General features: G+C 42.3%; 1 protein-coding gene across 1 annotated transcript; it reads left to right on the top strand.

Annotated features, from left to right (window-relative positions):
* Window positions 1–1,933: 1,933 nt before the first annotated feature.
* LOC138612244 (amyloid beta A4 precursor protein-binding family B member 1-interacting protein-like) lies at window positions 1,934–20,813 on the top strand. Its single transcript, XM_069685560.1, has 13 exons — window positions 1,934–2,006; window positions 6,899–6,958; window positions 9,033–9,111; window positions 10,895–11,103; window positions 11,180–11,242; window positions 11,321–11,480; window positions 11,648–11,769; window positions 11,875–11,949; window positions 12,748–12,891; window positions 15,203–15,313; window positions 18,353–18,451; window positions 18,552–18,636; window positions 19,854–20,813. The coding sequence occupies exons 1-13, from the start codon at window positions 1,977–1,979 to the stop codon at window positions 19,937–19,939; spliced, it is 1,323 nt and encodes a 440-aa protein (XP_069541661.1). The 5' UTR covers window positions 1,934–1,976; the 3' UTR covers window positions 19,940–20,813.
* The last annotated feature ends 855 nt before the right edge of the window (window positions 20,814–21,668 follow it).

Below are 21,668 nucleotides of genomic sequence, written 5' to 3'. Positions count from 1 at the left end.
CCTCTTGTCATTTTCATGATAAAATGGAGGTCACGCACGCACACACACACTCAGAGACACACAAACGCAGCATGTAAGGGAGAAGGCACTAAACCCTCCATTTTTTAGCAGTCGTTACTTCAGAAAGACTTTTAAACAGTCACACGATGAGAGGAAAACTTTTGGACTTTGAAAATGACTTCTTTAAGGGGTGAATCTGCAGTGAGCACACACACATACGCGCACACACAGCAGGTGATAGCATGGTCACACTCAGACGCAGTTACTAATTTTCCCTCTGAGGTTAAAGTGAGACCACACACGTTTCTGTATGTAGCTCCTGTCTGCTCTATTAGTGTTGCTTTTATCTCAGCGTCTTGCTCCGTCTGCTGCCACGTCGACTCCGTTTGCAGACCGTTTAAGTGTTTTCAGCCTGCGCTCATGGGCTGGACATTAATATTCTACTCACTGTAATGCCATTAAATTCAACAGCAATGCAAACTGAAGCTTTGAACATCTCTCTAAATTAATTTCTGCAAATCCAATCAGGAAGAATTGTATACAGGACTGTATTTCAGCCTGCAAACATTTCAGCTTCGTCTGCCTAATGAAGCTCAAGCCTGAGTTCAGTCAGGAGGACGATATTTTGCATGGTATTGTTCATGTCTGTGCTCACACACTCTCACTCTTACTTTCCTGCACTCAGCTGTAATCACCTGGTCACATCTGTCCAACAGCACTGCAGCACACCCTCGCTGTTAGCCTATCAGATCGCTGCTGTCGTTTTAGATATGCCTCCACCTCCCCCACGCTTCTTCATCTCGTCAGCCAACACCTCCACCACCAGTGACTGCACGGTGGGACATACAGCACCTCGCTGCTGCTCACCCTTCGATCACCACATCTCTCTGTAGAGTCCAGACACCAAAGACTTCTGACCATGATTCATCACGGGGTTACACCCAGGCAGGTCGCCGGTTAGTTACAGGGCTGACACGTAGAGGCCTCGAGACAGACAACCTTTCACGCTCACACCTACGGGCAATTTAGAGTCACCAATGACCGTGGCTGTGGGAGGAAGCCGGAGTACCCAGAGGGTACTCCCACATGCACGGGGAGAACATGCTCCAAACAGAAAGGCCCACAACGTCCAAACTGGGACTGTCTTGTTAGATTTAGCTAATTTTTAGCTAATATAATGTTTAATTCACTCTGTCCAGGATGGTTGTGTTGGGGGGTTTAAGCTAATGCTTCTCTTTTAGCTAGTTACACTTTAGCTAACATTTATACAACAACAGTTTCTGTTTTCCAGACTGTCCCTTACTGATTAATCCAGTTTCTTCCGTCGCACCCTGTGAGCTGTCACTTAGTTATATGCTGCATAACCTCAACTGACCCGTGTGTTTAAAGGCCCCCCCCCCGCACACTCCCACAGGTGTTTCCACTCACACTGATTGATTAGCGCTCGTTAAGGCACGGCTGGTTTATCTGTAGAGGACCTTTTAAACAGCATGGCAGTGCAGGGTTTGACATTTATGTTGGGACATAAAAAGGAATAAATAAAAGATATCAAACAAGAACACAGGGACGTAAAACGACACGTGAAAATAAAGAAAGAAACGGGTTGTAAAATTTATGTTTTTGTTTTCAAGGAAGTTTTAACCAGAGATTTAAAAGATATGAGAGTTGGCGCAAGCTTCATCTAGATATGCTGCTTCTCTGTGTTGAATTTAAAGTCAGTCAGTGAGCAGACTTAAAGTAGCAGCAGATTTAAGACAGGAATGAAGACAAGAGGCAGGTATATATAATGGTCAGTAGCTGCGGTACAGCAGCGCATACATGCAACATAATTAGAAACATGACCTCCCTCAGGGTTACCAGAGGGGTGTTAAAACTGCTTCCTGATTTCACAGGAAGTTAAGATATCTGCTAAGTCAAGTGCAAGAGTGGTTACTTCTTATTGCCTGACCCATGAGCGTCTTCACAGACCCTGTTTGATGCTTCCCTGCGTGATGGAGACAGAAAAGGTAAGAACTCTGACACATTAAAGGTATAGTGAATGTTTTAAAGAGAAATGTCAATGTTATATGTGTTTTATAGCAACTTTCTGGAACTATTCTGTAAAACAATATATTAATATTAAGTGTTTCCTTCTGTTGGACCTATAAAGAGTTAAATTCTTTTGCAGCCACATCAGCTTTGTTTAGGACAAACACATGTCCTCTCTCGGCAGCCAACGGATGGATGTGCAACTAATTAGAAAACAGTAAAAGCTCTCAACCACAAGAGAAGAGAAAACATGTTGGTGTGCTGTCAGCAGGCAGCGCTTTCTGATTCCCCTCATGCATATAAGTCTCAATAAATCGCTTTGTGTACTCTTTGGCTCGGCCGTCCGTCTGTCTGTCTGCTGGCGGCTCCTCGCTCGGCTGATGTGAGAGACCACAGAGGGAGACGGCAGCAGCAGTTTGACATGCCCGATGAGAGCAGGGAGAAGTGGTTTTGTAATGCATGCTTTGATGAGCACATGCAGATACGGCATCACTGATAAGTAATTCATGTTGAAGAAAGATAAAGTCATGTACAGTTGTTTTTTTTTATGCAAGACTGTAGAAACAGAAGTGAGTAACTTTCACACATGAGAGGCAGAAGTCCTCAACGGTGAAGTTCACTTTCTCGACCCACAAATTTCGCTTTCATATGGAAACAATACTTTAATCCACTCGCAGCCTCTTCACTGTTCCTCTTCTCCCTCCTCACAGCTTAATGGATGCTCTGTTTACTGTGCTGCGTAAACACCCAATGAGAGTGAGCAGCTCAGGCAGGACTGTGTACTGTATGTCTGTCTGTGTATATGCAAGTTAGGCTCAGTGTGTGTGTGTGTGTGTCGGAGTGTGTATAAATAAATATCGGTGGTGCAGAGAGCAGTAAAGAGCGGATCAGAGGCTCTTAATGTTTTTAAGTCTCAAACACTGTATACATTCATACCACACACAGGAAGTAACATGCACTTTGTCTGTCTTTAGCTGCGGCTTTAATGTATAAAATATATCAGCACAAAGTTCAACAACGTTGGCCGAGTTGTCACATATTTAGACTCTTCTGAGAATTCATTCACTCTTTTTCAGGCGATATATAAAGCTCTATAACGATGTGCAAAAGTATTGTTTGATGAAGCTAAAGATAACAGATGTTAAAGCAGCTACAATCAAATATGTTGTTTTAAAAATGAATCACATGACAGCTTGTTTTTGAAAGGGAATGCTTCTAGTGACAACTCATAGAGAACTATCACCAGTTCATACCAGCTTTTGTTTTAGTTTTACAGCATGCAGCATTAGGGCCTGTGTCCACTAACAGCGTTTGTTTGCGCTGGGAGTGTCTATTTACTATACAAAAAAAGGAAACCCAATGCACTTCAGCATTTTCTATGCTCAGCAAAAGTGCAAAAACGCGCTCGGCTGTTTTCAGTCTCAGCGCTCTCAGTTAAAAATAGTTCACCTTTTGGAACGACGCTGCGCTCGACATTATCACTTCTCCCTCACTGACCAATCAAAATCAAGAAGAATTTCCGATATCAACTCTGTCAACAACAATGCATATATATAGATGACGACGCGTCTCCATCTGCTCTTGTACGAAATTGTTGCCAAATTAGCCCCTGTGACAGGCGCTGCCATCTTGCAACGGTGATGTCATTTGGAGCCAGAGTAGTGCAGTAGAGATTAGCGAGTGGAGCCGCCGGAGCCACTTCCGCTAACCAAAACACACACTTAACTACCGAAAAAACGACAAAGATCCCGCATGTCAGCGTATTTAACATCAACAACACGTTCACAGATATGTAAACTTCAATGACTGTAGTGATTCAACAGAGCTGTCAATCATCCTTTTTACAGCATCAAATAACTCTTGTCAGAAAAATGAACACTTGCACGTAAATCAGCATGATAAGAACTAACTATAATGACAGAAACCATGTTTGAGAAAAATGTATTTGACGCGTATTTTGATTTTATAGTTTGACTCATGTCCCATCTGTTAACATGGAGGAGGCGGGCTTTATGACCTATACTGCAGCCAGTCAGCAGGGGGCGATAGAGAGGGTTTGGCTTCACTTTTAAGGAGCTGTCATGTCGTCCATCTTTTTACACAGTGTGGTCAACAACAATGGCGGAGGAGAAGCTAATCCTTTTGTTTTTTCAAGGGGTCAGTGTCTTCATCCAGAGCTGCTGCTAATGTCGAGACACGATTCCTTTACATTGTTTTTATGTTTTCTTTGTAGAATTGAATGAAAGCAGATGTTATGCATACAGTGCGATTTAAAATGGTCTTAACAGTCACCACCAAGGGAAGCGGAAGCGTTCCACCAGACAACTTTCGTATCCTAGGAACAGTAATCGCCGGTGAGAAGCGCTCTGAAATTGAGGTTGTGGGCCGGCCAGGGCAAAGACTCTCACGGCTCTCATGGAGGAGTTTTCAGCCACAGCAGGCTGCTGTTTTCAGCTGCAGCACCTAATGCACACAAAACAGGGCTTATACTGTCTGACATCAATGAAACTCCGAATTACTGATAATGTTTCTCAGTATCTGCATGGCTTATAAACCGTTTTAAACATCTACTTTTTTTGGCTGCCTCTGAGTGGCCAACATTTTAGAAAGTACACATTTAGAGCTACTATAATGGGATGACTATGAATGCTATCATAAGCTCTCTGCACACTTCCTTCCCTGACACATTAAGTTAGCACCTAGCTGTTGAACATGTAGCAGGTTAAGAATCAGATACTTCCCAAATCAAAGCTAAAAGACCTAAAAAAAAAAAGACTCCAAATGAATGTTAATGTTACCTCCTGTCTGCCTCAGGTGTAGATTAACATGTTTACATGTTTGCTAACATGTTCCCGATATAAAGTTTAAAGTGGATAAAACGGTCTCTTTAGCCACAAAGGGACCAAAACAATCAGTAAAAGCAGGTTATACAGGAACACAAGAAGTGAGGCTTGGCTTCACATACTTACAATATTAAACTTCTTGAAGACAGATTTAGCTGTTTAGGGTCTCAGGGGCGTTGAAGCCTTTCCCAGCATTCACTCAGAAACTGATCACTAAAGTATGGGGATGTGGTTAATGAAGTACAGAGATGAGCTTCTCAACACAACACAACAACTTAATGAGAGACAGACAAGAACAAAAACACAGCATGTACAATAGACATGTGATTAAATTTAAATATAATCAACACCAGAGGCGAGAAGGTGTTCGCACATGAAGGAACAGACACTGTGTGTGTGATCCATCCATCCATCATCTATACACTTTATCTTGTTCAGGGTCGTGGGGGGGCCTATCCCAGCTGTCATTGGGCGAGAGGTGGGGTACACCCTGAAATGATCACCAGTCAATGACAGGGCTGACACACAGAGACAGACAACCTTTCACTCACACACTTGCACCTACGGGCAATTCAGAGTCGCCAGTGAACCTAACGAGCATGTCTTTGGACTGTGGGAGGAAGCCGGAGTTCCCTGAACTGAGAAACGAACCAGGAACCTTCTAGCTGTGAGGCTACAGAGCTAACCACTGCACCAGTGTGCAGCCCTAACTCTGTTTAGTCTAATAAATAACTATTTAACAGAATCGACTTGTTCACAAACACAATATCTCAAATGATTTACTGTACAGGCATTGGTTTTGTTGTTAGTTTAGACAGCTGCTCATGTGTGCTGCTATTTTACTGCATCATGTCCACCTTGTCCATGCTTCTCTCTGAACCCTACAACAGAGTAAGCAGCAAACTTCTCTGTGCCGGTATACGTGAAGTGATGCATAAACATGTAGAAAAGATCAGGTTATGATTAAATAACTTGCTGTATGTAAATCTTACCACAAAGACTTTGGTTCTGTCCTATGTACCGTCTTAGTTTCTCTGCATGCTGCTGCGGCTTTAAACCATAGATTGATATCTACTCATATTGATAACGGCACATAGCAACGGTCTCAGAGAGTTGGCGAGAAACACACAGCTCATTCTTCAGTTTGCTTTTTAAGCCGCTCCACATGCGAGCTGTATTTTTGACCCCTAAAGCTGGAAAAGTGCCGTCTCCATATGGACGAGTCCAGAAGCTGAGTTGCACAAAGTTTGTCCTCCTTTCAGAAAGTAGGCTAACAGGTATTAAAGCTCATTACACCTGCAGGGGACATTTCAGATGGTGTTAGCAAAGACTTTTAAAGTATACTCGAGCGAGATGCCACAGTGTTTGCACCTCATATGGTGTGTTTTAGCTAAATGAGACAAAGGAAAATCCAATAAATCAGTTTCAATTTATGTCAAAGTAAGTCTGAATTGTGTTCTGTGGGAGGAATGTGGACTTAAGTGATGCTGTTTACTGAAGACGAGGTCCGCTGGTTTGCTGGACGGAGATAAAAACAGCTTGTTTGTCCTCAGAGCAACGTGGAAACCATTTGAAGCTGTCACACTGCAGAGTCATGGCAGTGACATTGCATCGCAGCGCTTTGACGTTAAATATATTTTGGAACAGAGATCATATTTATGTTTTTTTTCCCCTGTGTCATGATTGAGCACTCTTTGCATACTCTTGATCTGCTTGTAAAGCCTTTACAGACGGATCCAAACCGTGTGTGTGTGTGCATGTGTGTGCAGGCTGCACGATTGTTTGCAGCTCAAAACCACAAAAATGTGTATTGTTATAAAGGAGCTGGTGGAAGCCTGATGTTTATTCCCTGAGTCTTCTGCTTGCCTCATGACGGTGTGCTGTTAGAAACGGACGTTACAGTGAAGTGAAATTATCCAGTTTTTCTGTTCCTGGTGCCACTTCTGTACTCACCTATAATCTACATCCTATGTTGTGCGTAATCCCCGAAGTACTGCTGCTGAAATGTTTTGTTCTTTCGTTTGCAGATGGACGACATAGATGCCATGTTCAGTGACCTGCTAGGAGAGATGGATAATCTCTCTCAGGTGAGTTACAGCAGTACTGTGAGCTAATTGCTAATGTGAAAGCAGGGTTGCCAGGTCTGCGGTTTTCCTGCTGAAGTGTTGCCGTGGGTGGAGATTTTTGTCCGCTATTTGTCACGGTTAGCGGACATGAACAGCACACAGTCCGTATATGTTTGTATACGTTCGGTGCACCGTGTGCAGGCAGCCAGCCAGCTATTGTCCACAGCAGTGACACCTGCAGCGGAATCCGTTAACACACTGGACAATTCACGCTAGCTACCCCGGCCGGGGAGAAACATGACGCCCTGCTAAGTAGGCAAAATACAGGAAGAAATACACAGTGGACTGGGAAAGTGAAAACGTAATCAAAGAATGGATAGGGTGTGTGGCTGGGCATGATACAAAAGCTTTTCATCGGTACTGTAAAACCTCATGTCCCATCTGTTAACATGGAGCAGGCGGGCTTTATGACCTATACTGCAGCCAGTCAGTAGGGGGGCGATAGAGAGGGTTTGGCTTCACTTTTAGGGAGCTGACATGTCGTCAATGTTTTTATACAGTCTATGGTACAGAGGCTACAGTCCTCAATGTACTGATCGCTGGTTCGACTCCCGGCCTGCCGATCATTTGGTGCATGTCATCCCCTCACCCTCTGCTCCCCACATTTCCTGTCTCTCTTCAGCCGTCCTATCTCATAAAGGCAAAAAAATGGTTGAAAATACATTGACCAAGATGCCATTCTGCATTAGTGTGTCATCTGGCACTGTGTGAAACAAGACTGTGATGTCCAACATCTTTGGCTGCATTCTTTCTCAAAACACGACCAGATGAGCCGAGACTCTCGCCCTCTCTCGGAGCGTCCCCATCAGAGCTTTTGATGTAGGAACAGGTTACACGAGGTAAATCAGTCAAATCACTTGAACTTTCCCTCACTAATCTCGACCTTATCTGATTACATATGGCAGTCTTTGTTTTGTAACCGAGCATCGGACAGAAAAATGTAAGGCGACACTGAGACGCGAAGTCAGTGCATCTGGATCTGACCTTGGGCCGAGCGCTGCAGATTTCCTTAAGCACACATAAGCTGCTCATCATATAACTGCAGCTCGCCAAGAAAAACATTACACATCTCAGACGGATGCGACTTCGGCCTGAGGCGCAAATCGTTATCGTCCTTTTCAAATCTCTCTATTTAAGCTAAATGAGTGCAGCCCTGAGAGTGGGATCAATCTGCAACATGACATCAGACATACCACAAAATAAAGGCTTGATATGTCACTTTGGCTTTCGTCCTTTTGGAACGCCATCACAGTGACAGAAACACTCCACACACTGTTACCAGAGTCTGCAAGAGACGCATTTTGATTAAAGCAAGAGACTGAGAAACAAAGGGATTAAAATTAATTCCTCTTATTGCCTTGATTGGGTCCATTCTCTGCTTTACGGCCTCGGAGCCAGAAGACAAACCGAGTGTTTTTCATCCCTGTGTTCGAGCGCTCGGAGGTGTCGTTTAAGCTGCAGCAGCTCCAGCATGACGACATGTGTTTTCAGCACAGTGGTCATGCTTCAGCTGCGTGCTGGCAGCCTGCCCTGCTTGTTTATAGAATATGATTGAGCCCGCGGAGACACGTGTTGCTGATTAAAATGTTGCAGTTTGGAAATCAGCCATTTTTCTTTATGACACTTAAATTAGGAACACAGATGCAACGGAGTCCGATGTGCAGTCCGTACTATAAAAAAAGAGTGTAACATCAAGGTTCTGACAAATTAGTGTTTCTTTACGAGCTGATGTATGATTTATCGTCAATGCAAAACGTAAACTGAGTGGCATGTGTTCACTATTACTGTAACAGCTTGTAAACAGAGCGTGATGGAGAGCAGGGAAACAATTTCATAAATAACAGGCTCCTGTTACATAAAAAGGAAACATATGCTTTAATTCTTTTGTCTGCTCTTCGGTAAAAAGCGTTATCTGAAACTATAAGCTGCAGCTTCTGTCAAAGACTCGACTTCCAAGAGAAATACCTTTAAAACATGATATGAAATTTAAACCTCGGTGCTGTGAGATGTTAATTTACTATCACATGCGTTTCAGAGTTTACTGGACACAGCAGAAGAGCCTCCTGTCCCAAACAGACGGAGCACCTTCTCCATCGGCTTCACAGACCTAAACGGTGAGTGCTCAGTGAGATTTCAATGCTCTCATCCAAAGCAACAACGGAAGATAAAAGTTCAATCAACCAAGAGTCACACTGCCCTGACTGTGAGCGTGATGTAGAGGGGATGTGGGGGAGACACGAGGCGGTCTTTGAGGAGAGATAAGACTTCTGCTGGGAGATGAGGAGGGACTGTTTTTACTTGTGCCAGAAGGGCACGCCAACCTCCAGAAGCAAGGCGCGATAAAAGTGGAGAGAAATGCAAGTGGGAATTGAAGGACAAGCAGAGAGTTGTTGCACAAATGTAGAAAGAAATTATATTATGAAGCTAAAATCTGCAGTTAGGCCCAAAGACAGACCAGCTCTCTTGTTTCGATAAAAGTGAGAGAGCAAAAAATGTATTCGCTCTGATTCAATACAAATTGAGCGAGCTGTGTTTGAGAAATAACTCTTGAGAGTTGCTTTCTTGCCAAGAGTCGGATGAGGAGTCGTACAGCTCTCACATCTAAATTCTAATGAAGTTACAGTCAACAGTTGGTTAGCTTAGCTTAGCATGAAGATTGGAAACGGGGGGAAACAGCTAGCCTGGCTCTTGTTGTCCGTGTGAGGTCACCAAACAGGATATATAAAGTGATAGTCAGTGAACTTTAGAGGAGAAGTTAACAGAAGCATTTCTGGTTTAGCTCAGCTGAATGAGAGGCGTCCCATATACAGAGGCTGTGGTCCTCGACGGCCCTTTGCTGTATGTCACCCCCAACTCTCTTCTCCACATATTTCCTGTCTCTCTGCTGCTTACTGTTTATATTCTTAAGCTAAGCTAACCTCATGGTGTAAGCGTAAGTTCAGTCCTGTTATCAGAAATAATAAGTTGGCTAAATGGCAATCCAATTATTTACTTTATTCGCCACACTATGTTGAAATATGTTTTGCATTATGCATTTTTAAAAGCTGTAAAAGTTCTCTGGAAGGCCTTCTTATGTCTGACTGATAAACAAAATTATTAAGTTATTTCAAGGAGGCACAATGTGAAGACTTTTTAAGCTTTGTTTTGGGAAGTGACAATAAAATATTTTGAAAGAATACAATTATAAACTAACTAAAAAGCATGTTATTAGGCTAATTAAGAACCAAAGAGTAAAAATCCTCAGTCCAGCAAACTCGAGGGTAAAACTAAGTGAGCCTTTTTTAATCTTTTTTTTCCAACTTCACTTCAAGTGCAAACCAATGTTTTGAAGTTAGCCCCTTTTACACGTTCTGTTACACCCTGCCGTCTGTGTAAAAGTCATGTAGACTGAATGGTGGGGTGAAGGAAGTAACAGAGGCGTGACAGAGGAGAACCAGGGTGAGCGTAAACTGCGGAGTAAACAGCGGCATGCGTGCGTGTGTGTAAAAACACACACTGGGAAACCAATGTGACGGAGTTGTTTTGTTCAGTGTAAAAGTATAAAGCCAGCGAAGTAAAGGACCGGCGGTGCTGTGGAACCTCTGTGTTAAAAGGGCTTTTGTCTTTTTTCTGTTACATTTTAGAGATGCATCGTAAATGAAATCGCTTTTGTAAACACATTTGAAATCAACATTTAATTTTATATTTGAACACAAATGTGCATTTTTGCCTATTTTTAACAGTGAAGTGTAACTCGGAGCTACACAGAAACACCTCAGTCTGACCAAAGTCTAATGTGTTGGTTACTGAGCAGCTTCACTTTGCTCTTTGGTACTTTTCCTCGCACTTCAGGGATTCAACAAGAGGCATGTAAAGGGTAATTTCTCTTACGTTTGATCACACCTTATATCATTACAGAATCTCTTAATGAACTGGAGGAGCAGGACCTGGATGCTCTGGTGGCTGACCTCAGATCAGCATCAACCACCTCAGCTGTCCCCACAGATCAACAGACCAGCAGCCAAACAGATCAAACTGCAGCGTCAGCCATGACTCAGCAATCTGCGCCGGCAGCTAACCGTCCTCCCCCATCAAACACTGCCGGATCCTCTGGACAGCTGCAGATGGTACACATTAAAATAATGAAAATCCTCATTTTACTGAATATTTATAATATATTACTTCCTCATGTTATGCTTCCAGAGTGAACCCCAGACAAAGGCGGACAAAATTAAACTGGCTCTGGAGAACCTGAAAGACGACAAAGTAAGCAGCGTAAGGTCATCATGGTTTAATGCGTCTCTCTACAACATTCAGAGACACAGTAATCGCTTTGTTTCCCAGCTGATAGTAAAGGTGCTGATGAGTGACGGCAGCTCCAAGACGCTGATGGTGGACGAGAGACAGACGGTCCGAGAGGTTTTGGACAAGCTGTTTGAGAAGACACACTGTGACTGCAGCGTCGCCTGGAGCCTGTGCGAGACCAACCCGGAGCTGCAGATTGGTGAGACGAAGGCACACACATGCTGTGCAACTACTCAAATCATATGCAGGCCATCATCATAGTGTGCATATACAGCACGTGAACACAGAGGCAGGAGACTGTTGCACACATGTTCCAGGACTGAGGACGTTTACATACTTTCAAAGTGTGACTCCTCATCGTTTCAGAGAGAGGCTTTGAGGACCATGAATATTTAGTGGAGCCGCTGTCTGCGTGGACTCAAGAGAGTGAAAACAAAATCTATTTCGTGTCAAGACCTCAGAAGTACGTGATGTTCAAAGACCCTCAGGTGAGTATGAAGGGGTTAATTGCGTGCATTTTCTTCTAGCCAAAGTTTGATTACACGCTTTAATGCTTAGTCACTAAATTAAACAATGCTCCTCTCATCCTGAAGTTATTTTACATGTGGAAGAAGAAGACGGCGTGTTTGACTGGGATTAACGAGCAAGCCAAACAGCTCTTACTCGAGGTCAGTCACAGCACCACGCTCACAACTTATATTACTGGACATATTAAAAATGGTTAAATTAGTAACTTTTAAACAACAACTTTTAAACTTTATACATTCTGGTAACCACGTTTGCCAAAAAATGATGGTAGATCTGTTACCCTTGGACTGTCAGGCAGTTCTCCCCTCTGCTTACATTGAGGCTCCCCCTGCTCGCAAATTTCGTTCAGGTTTTTAGGATGCATAAAAATTGCATTTTCATGAAAAATTGGCGTAGGGCGTAGAAGGGGCCATTTTGTAGGGATCCCACTCATGAACAAGCAAACATAACTGATCCAACTCACAAAAAACAATGATGTTGACCAGACATTGTCGTCTAAGGTCTGGCCTCTTTGAGAGACCTTCTGTTTTATTTTTGTCTTTGGACTCAGGCAATCACACAATCATTTAATTCTTTTAGATCTCTCAACTCACTTCTACAAAGTCAATTACCCCTTGCTTCTGGACCGCTTTGAGTATGCTGTTGGCTGTTAAGGACTGGCCCTTCAGTCTACTTCCTACCAACAAGACAGATAAGCCTGTTAGATTTGATAATGTGCAGCCAGCCTCCTTTGGAGTACCCCAAGGCACCCTATTAGGGCCTTTTTATTTCCCCTATAAATGCTTTTGGTTTATTTTAAGGAAACACAGAAACTTCTTATGTTGTTATGTGGACACACAGTTATACCTCAGCATTTTTTATTGTCAACCCTGAACTGTGGAATGAGTATCCTGTAATAATTTCAAATCGCCTGTGACCTTTGTCGTCTGACCCCTCAGGAGCATTTTGGAGGTTCTACTGTGATTGTTCCTGATCTTGAGGGCACACTGTATCTGAAGGAAGATGGGAAAAAGGTTTGGAAAGCTCGCTTCTTCGTTCTCAGAGCGTCGGGCCTCTACTATGTTCCCAAAGGAAAGACAAAGGTATGGCAGTTAAATTCAGGTATGGCTTTTAAATGAAAAAAACAATTTTAAGCATGAGAGATTACATTTAATTTGTGGTTAATGACACCTCCATTAAACTGTTTGAGAACATTCTGATGGGTTTTTGGGCAGTGAAAAAAAAGGATAAAAAAAAGATAAAAAGGATAACCCACAACATTTGAATTTTACTCACTAGTTTATATTTTTTAGCTACCAATAGCCATAAGACAGCTCAAATTAAAACTGAAATTAAAACTTAACATGGTTATCTGACGTTAGCCCTGATAATCCTTAGATAACAAGTTACGAGAGGTGATTAAAACTCCTGAGAGGAGTTTTTCGGTGGTTATGAAACAGACTGAAATTAATTCTCATGACTCTCTATGACCTACAAAAGCAAACCAGACCATCAGCGACAAGATTGATTATTTCTATACAGTTATTTTTATGCCTGAAACTGCTGGCGGGGGGGGGGGGGGGGGGGTAGGTGTCAGATGAAGCGATTAACTGCACGCTGACTTTGTTTACATTTTCCAGTGCAAAAATTTAAAGTGAGTGATACATATGACTGTTAAAGGTAGCAGGAGGCGATTTTTTGTTAAAAACCACCACCTAAGCATGTACAAGACAAAATCAGCAGAGAGATAACAGGTACCGCTTTGTCCACAGGGGGCGCCAAAATCAACACACCGAAAGTTCCTCACAGGAGCTTTAAAATGTAGAAAGCCAAACATAACATTATTCTCCAAACATAATCCTTTTGGCTCTTTTTATGAGCAAGTGAAGATTAATACCACTATTATGTCGTTACACTACAGCTAGAAGTCACTTAGCTTACCTAATCATAAAGGCTGGAGGAGGAAACAGCTAGTCTATCTTTTTCTTAAGGTAAAAACAAATCAACCAACTACCTCTTAAGCACAGTAAGTCATACATTATATTTGTTTTAATCCATTCAAATTGCAAATTTGGGGTTTTACTTCAAGCTAGCTGTTTTCCCCAGCTAAGGTTAGCTAGGCAACACATAACCTCCATACAACCATTTAATGTCTAAAATTTACCAACCTAACATGTTAATTAATGTGCTTTAAAGCTATAAGATTATAATACAAATATTGTTTACTGTTGGACAGAGCCAAGCTAGCCTATTCTCCCTTCTCCTGTCTTTGTGCTAAGCTAACCAGCTTCTGACTCCAGCTACACATTTGACAGACATACATGAGAGTGCTATGATTGTTTTCATTTAACGAATGGTAAGAAAGAAGTGTATTGGGGGAGAAAATCAGATTGGATGAGACAAGTACGGCAGTAGAGAAGACATATTTATCAGTGGGGAGTCTACGATGACTTACATCGGAGTGCTCAAGCGTATCAGAGGCGGAAAGGAAAGAGGCAGAGCCAGACAAATGAAGATGGACAGTGTTAATAGAGGCATTGCCGGAGTCAAAGAGAAACATGTCGCTCTGTCACTGAGACTGAGGAGAAAAATACCGACCAAAAAATCATCAAATAGATGGAGGGCGGGAACTGTGCGAGACAGATGTGCTAATGGCAAACATGAGAGAGCCGCAAGCATCATCTGAGGCCAAGGACACATGGATGACCCAGTGGGAGATGTGGAAGGGATAGTTCATTACGCGGGAGGAAGACGAATGGCCAAAATCAGACAAGGACAGAGCAGAACTGATGAACTGCAGGAGTGTGAAATGGACCCACGTACAGTACAGTACAGGAGGAAGGAAGATAATGGAGCGCAGGAAGCAGGCGGAGTCGGACAGTTTGTCGTGTCTTGTAAACAACGGGCGTCTTTGACAGTGTGGTGAATGTGTGACCACGATGTGCCTCTGCTTAATATCAACAATGAAAGAATGCTGAAATGCTCGAGTGAGAAAATGTTTTCCTTGTAACCGAGTTTGACTTCCTTTGAACAGTAAATAAAGACAACTGGCCTCATATTATCTTGTGTTCTTTGAAGTGTCTTCATCGTAACATCTGCCATACAGTGAGACAGAGGAAGTTGGTTTTATCTTCACAACATGTTAAAACAACTCCAGAGAGCTGCGAGACTAAATAATCAACAGGCCTTTTTAGACTGCTCTAATTTATGCTACTTTATTAAATATCACTGTTCGACTGTTCTGGATTACCAGCGCTGTAAATTATATTGACTCACAGACATATTCTCCTTTGATGTCAATATGTGTATTATTTACTTTTCCCATGAAGCATCCAAGAGCTCTGGTGTGCAGGACTCAATTTCAAGATGACCTGAGACGTATTATCCTCTTTTTTTTTTTTCTCTGTCCGACAGTCCTCCAGTGATCTCGCCTGCTTTGTCCATTTTGAAAAAGTCAACGTGTACACCACCAACAACTACAAACAGAAATACAGAGCGCCCACCAACTTCTGCTTCATGCTTAAGGTAAGGTGTTTCGTGACGTAAAGGCCGCACAGAGAACATTTGAGTCATCTGGTGCATAACGTGCAGGTGGAGAAAACTAAACATTTAAGACTTTAACTGACGTTCAAAAGCAGCCAGTACCCTGCCAGATGCCCTTCAGCATCTATTTACTTTCCTGTTACTCTGCTGCCAGAAAAAAAAGAGCTGTAGAAGCTGTTTCTTTTAAAATCCTGCAGTTAAACTTTTATTCTGCATCTGTGTTTTATCACAATTATTGTTTCTCTGAAGAGACTCCACAGCCTCTAATTTCACTGATTTACTCACCAAGCAAAACAAACCACACCCAGTTAAGAATCAGAGACGTACATGGTTAAGAGAAATAGCTGGATTAGTTTGCCTGAATAGAGGGATCCATGATGCTCCCAAAAGGTCACTAGAACAATATTGGATTTTTGAGACTGATACCGATACCAATGTCAGAGAGGACAAATTCACCGATTACAGATATGGTGCCCGATATAGTGAATTTTTTTCAGCTTGCGTTTAGATCAAGCGGCAACCTCCGGTGTTGAAAAAAACTGCAGTTCCTCGCGTGTCCACTTGAGGCTCCAGAAAAACAAGAAATAACATTACAGCTGGTGGGAAAATGCCAATTTTTACAGCAGAAATAAACATGTTTACAGCCTGGTACAAAAAACGGTTTTGTTATAAATAGCTAATTTTATTGTTCAAGATAACTGTACGGGGGGTGAATTTTTTATAACACACCTGTTTTAATTATATTAAGCCTTAAATTATAGGGTTGTGGTCACTTGATTGACGGACGGATCCTGCTGGCTGTCTTCTAGACGTCAACACAGACACAATCACTGAACTTAACTTCACCTGTTTGTGTTGTTGGAGACTTTTGGGGATTTTTTCATTCAAAGTTTGGACAAATAATCTGTCTCTGTGGGATTTATGGAGCAGCTAGCTCTACTGTGCTCGTTTTAGCTAGCTTGTTAGCCTGTTCAGTGTTTATCGAATATTTTTTTAATCATCGGCCAGTAAATAGGAGTCAGAAGTTGTGAGGGCACTCAACCTTTCGGCTCTGTGAGAGTGGTGAAAGAATCAACTCACTGCAATCAGGTGTGTGTGGCACTGATTGGCTTTGATTAAGCCCAGGTGTGGGCAGTCTTCATATACCCTGAGTCTCCAGTGCACTGCCCTGACTCATTATCTCACCTTCAGAGGTAGTGAGAGGTTCTCCATGTGGCTTCTCTAGTTGTCGGTGTATCTGCAAACACCAACTCAGAACTTTGTGTGTATTTGTGGTCAATTGCCTGTTTCCCAGGGAATCATTTGGGGTGCTGGAGAGTTTGTGTGACTCCAGCCTTTTGGGTTATCAAAGGCCTCCTGGGCAGCCTTTGCCTTTAGCTTCGAGTTTTCTGGGTCTCCTGGACAATTTTGGTTTTGAGTCAGCTGCTTGGCAGCGGTGATTTAGTTAATCATTTTAGTGCTTTATTTCATTAAGGAAGCCTGTAGCGGCTCTATACAGTTTCGTTGTCTTTTTCCTCCCTTTTCCAATCTATCGCTACTGCGATTTTGTGGTTATCCCTCTGGGATAACTTTGAGACACCCCTGGGTCTGCACCTGCGTCCCACCCCCCCACCCCCTCTTTCCTGACAGAAGTTGATATTATAGCAGAGCGTAGTGATGAGAAGACAGTTATTCTACGTTTACCGGTACGTTCACCCACCGCTATCTCACCGGGCGAGCGAGCGGCGAGTCTGCTATTTCTTTAGCCTGATAAATAAACGACTGCAGTCAGTCACCACCAGTAAACCAACATGGTGGCGGCCGTAGTTCGGCTTCATTTACGCAGTCAAGAAACCAATGGGAGAGGTCACGGTGGCTACGCCCATTATTTATACAGTCTATGGTTGTGACGGTGCAAATGTACTAAATTTTTGTTAACAAATAAAATGATTATACATTGTCAACCAAATCCAGTGCAGAGCATTGCGGCTCAGTTGTGCCACATGTGCTGAAGACAGTGCTGAGAGTAAACTACAGAGTCTGATCATGGTCTACTCTATAAAGTACGGTATGACACCAAATCATCCCGAGCATTGTTTTTTTATAAAGTTTTTGTAGGCAGCTGATATTGGAAAACCTACACACTGATATTAATACAGCTGTGATTCGTCTGTATCGACCCATAATTATCGGTCAGCCAATATATTGGTCGGGCTCTTGAAGTAAGTAGTTTAAATGTCAGTTGTAGCTGTGGTTTATGCATCACAGCAATAACACACATGAGCATTAAATGACACTAACTGTGTGATACTTTCTGTACGTCACGACAGTCTGGTCACATTATCACGAAAACCACATGTTGATAGCAGGTCTGACAGCCTCCGAGGGGTTGAGTGGAAAGAGAGCAGGACTGTACTCAGCATTAACACTTCTTCACCACAACAGACATCGACAGATCAGTTGTGCTGACAACAAGGTGTGAGATGTGGTTGTTGGTTTTGTCCATCTTGACTGGCCTGAAGTGTCAGTCGCACAGTTGCTTCTCAATCATGGGAACCTTGAGACAACAACAACTAAATATAGTTTTATGTTGTCAATAACTGTACCGCCTTTTATCTTTAAAAAAAATCACCTCTTTTTGTCTGTTGTTTTTTTATGTATCAAATGAATCAGGGTCAGCCACAGCCCCAATGAAAGCAGCCTCTTGGTCCTGTTTCTAGTTACTCCACTGTTCTTCATGGTGCTAACAACTGGTGGTGCTTGTTACAGCTTTGTATTGGCTGCCCCCTGCTGGCTGCTGTGTGTACTACAAATAAACTAACAGCAGGGACACAGAATGTGTATTTAAGGGAGCACTCCACTCCCATCCAGCCTGTGAAAACAAATGTCACAGTGATGCCATCAGAGTTTTACCAGCTTGAGGCCACACGTTCATAAGGGAAGGCCCTGATTTACAAATTGGGATTGCGTTATGAGAGTGTATAGCTACACAGGAGAGCCGCATACACATCACTGTTTCTCTCCACCTGTACTCTTCCCCAGCATCCCTGCATCCAGAAAGAGTCGCAATACGTCAAGTTCCTGTGCTGTGACGATGAACACACTCTGCTGCTGTGGGTCAACTCCATCAGAATAGCCAAGGTCAGATTCAAAACTGCAGTTAAATTAGAAAAATCTGCTTCAACTATGGGAAATTCAAGAGTAACAAACGTGTGTGTCTTCTTTCTGCGTCTGTGTTCAGTATGGGACTGTCCTGTATCAGAACTACCAGACCGCGATGAAGAGAGCCGCCCCCACTTTACGAAGTCTCCAATCTGCACACACAGGTGAGAATGCTCGTTACAACTGGACTAGTTCATAAGAAATTGTATCTAAAATAGTTCTGAGGGACTTTTTGTTATTAAAAAGGAAGCAGAAGTTTTGCTTAAGGACACTAAAAGGGCTTCCTTCAGGTAACACTACTTCCTGTTTAGACAAGTAACTTCCTGCTCTAACAAAACCACCACTAGGAGGTGCTAAAACACTTCTGAAAGGACTGAAAAGCTACAATCATGTCTACCAAAACATAAAGTCTGAAGCCCTGATGAGTCAATACACTGTATGTGTATAATATATGGACTATCAGTCATAAAAATCTGTATTTAACTTTACAGTTGAAGAAGGTGGTAACCATTTGAAGTTAAAACTATCTGTGGAGGAAGTTTGTAGATTGTTCAAGAACAAGCCGAGTTAAAAACAAAACAAATCATTGAAACTGTTGCATGAAAAGTATTGATACTTAATCGTAAGAAGAAGATAAAAATTACAGACTTGTACCTCCTGAAAAACCAACAAACTTTAGGTTGTTTAAAGTGATTATCTAAGATTTTAATTTAAATAAATGTCTGTTAAGTCACTATCCCAATGAGGTAACACAATGATTGAGCCTAAGGCCCACTGATGAAAGCCTTTACATTTGCAGTATTACAGACTGGGTGAAAAAATCACAAGCAGCGCCCAGTTAGTGACGCGTTCTCCATCAGCCAGCAGTGGTTGGTCTGCCAGAGAGGGTAGGCGGAGCTAAGCGGCTGCTTTTCCGGTCTCTGCAAGTGTTGCGAGTAAACAGTAATCTACTATGGCTGAACAAACAAAGAAAAGATGGATGATACAGATACAACTTCAAAAATAAGTGAAAATACAAAGAAAAAGAAACAAATTCGACGCTCAGATGAAGGCAAACAGTCTAAAAAGGAAAGCGACCGTCAGCCAGGAAAATCAAGAGTTACAGCCGGAGCCAACCGTGGACGTCACACATGCAGCACTGTCCAGATATCTGGGAAGTGTGCTCCTGCAATTACCGTTTATCACCACAGGTGAAAAAACTGAGAATTTAACTTTAAGGAGATGCTGCTGCAGCTCAGATCACTGCTGATTTTGCTCTGGAGAAAACTGAAGGAAAGCAGGAATTTTCAATAAAATAGTGATCAGGACTTTGTTTGCATTAAAACTCAGCATATTTAAACCCACAGAGCTGGATTCAATTGTTGTTTCATTTTCTTTACAGACAAACCTAACGGTCGCGTTGGAGACTACCCACATGAGCAAGCGCCTGACTTCATCCCTCCTCCTCCTGGACACACACACGTTTGAATCAGGGTTAGCTTCAGCCTGCATGATTTTAACTTTAGTTAGATAGGTAGATAGGTAGGTGGATGGATGGATAGATAGATGTACTTTATTGATCCCAAACTGGGAAATTATTTGATACTTTGTGCACATATGTTACTTATATGTTTCAGTGATATCCACAAATGCAAAGTTGTAGTGGTGTTTAATGCAGAAGAACATATCTTAAAAGGTTGTATTTATTCTCAGATGTCTGTTGATATTTATTTGTTTTTTCTTTCAACATATAAAAAGTTTTTAAACCTCTTTTTTAGCAGCTTTACGAGACAGAAAGCACACGCAGTCGTGTTCATCGTTTCAATGAGCTGTTTATTACAAAAAGACTGTACATAAATTTCAATGAACACATCCTATGTACAAACTGAGAGGAGAAGACAAACATTGGATCCTGTTCCCATGAACGTTTAAGTTACTGATTTTTTCATCGTTAAGAAAACACACATCGAAGAAAGGCGCGTTGACCTGTGATGCCCTGAAATGCTCGACGTTTAAGTGGTAAACATTACAAAGTTCTGCACGTCAGTGGTTGTCTCATGATTTCTCTATGAAAAAAGTATAAATAAATCCTTTACATACAAACTGCTCGCGAGCCTCCCTCGGCAGTCTCCGACACAAAAAACAAGCCGAAGCTAGAAATACATTAGGTAGAAAAAGTCGTCACAAAAAATTACCTCATGATGGAAAAAATACAATCAAATATGGGATGTAGTGGCAGATCATTCACTGTAATGATGCATTCATGCACAGAGGCTGAATACTGAGTCGTTTCTTGTCTGTGTGGAAACCTGAAGATGCCCCCTCTCCCCTCCCCTCATTTCAAAATAAAAGCTCTCATTCAATGTCCTTTACTCCCCTTGTACATATGATTATTATTTGTTTATGTGGCTTGCTACAAACAGAATCTGATGTTAATATTAGCTTTGATGTTAGACGGCGGGTCTTCACTTTGCACCGACAATCACTTTGTAAGAGCAGGCATCTTATTTTGAAAAAGGAGTAGAAACCAGAATGAGCGCCGTCTTTAAGACCTCAGGATTGCAATTCATACTTTCACTGCAGTTAGCGGGAGTCATTCATGAGAAGCACAGACTTTAATCTGCGTGTAGAAAGACAAAAACATAGAATCTAGTTTTAGTACATTACTGATCAGTTTCCTACATTCGCTGACAACGCAGAGGCGATTAAAGACAATCAAATCTGATGTTTGTTCACCCTCCGGAACAAAGTAATGAGACTTAGATCCCTTGTTACCGTCTACAGTATAAAGAGCGGTCGTATTTTGAGGTTGTTTGTGTTGGTGATTATGGTTTTTGAGCACCAATGTAAAGCACCACACCAGCAACCACTGAAGGAACAGACGGGTGGATAAAGGTTAGTCGGTACTTCTGGAGAAATCAGAGCGGTGGCTGTATTCAGAAAGTCATCACAGCTGCTGATTACTAATCAGTGCACAATGGAAAACAACATGACGAACACACGGGTTAGTCCTTCCTCCGCTTCACATTTGGAAGCCTCAGAGCTCTGCTACAGTGGCTGGACAGCATCACCAAATACAGTGACAGTGATCGAAATGATAAAACTGTGACTGAACATAGAAAAATAAATGTTTACATGCGGCCACTTCGCCCGGATGAAGTTAAAATGGCACCGTGAGTGATGAATGAACTTAATATTCAAGTAAAAAAACAAACAA

Source organism: Semicossyphus pulcher, unplaced genomic scaffold, assembly GCF_022749685.1.
Source record: "Semicossyphus pulcher isolate SPU_LCO1_2020_fin unplaced genomic scaffold, fSemPul1.0.p SCAF_7, whole genome shotgun sequence".
Lineage (NCBI taxonomy): Eukaryota > Metazoa > Chordata > Actinopteri > Labriformes > Labridae > Semicossyphus > Semicossyphus pulcher.
The sequence above is the reverse complement of the archived record's forward strand: the minus strand, read 5'-3'. Positions and strand labels throughout refer to the sequence as shown.

Bases quoted from the DNA above. Each gene is read 5' to 3' on its own strand.
- LOC138612244 (XM_069685560.1), top strand. From the start codon at position 1,977: ATGCTTCCCTGCGTGATGGAGACAGAAAAG. The intron at 2,007-6,898 runs GTAAGAACTCTG...TTTCGTTTGCAG, and splicing joins GCGTGATGGAGACAGAAAAG to ATGGACGACATAGATGCCAT. The intron at 6,959-9,032 runs GTGAGTTACAGC...CATGCGTTTCAG, and splicing joins AGATGGATAATCTCTCTCAG to AGTTTACTGGACACAGCAGA.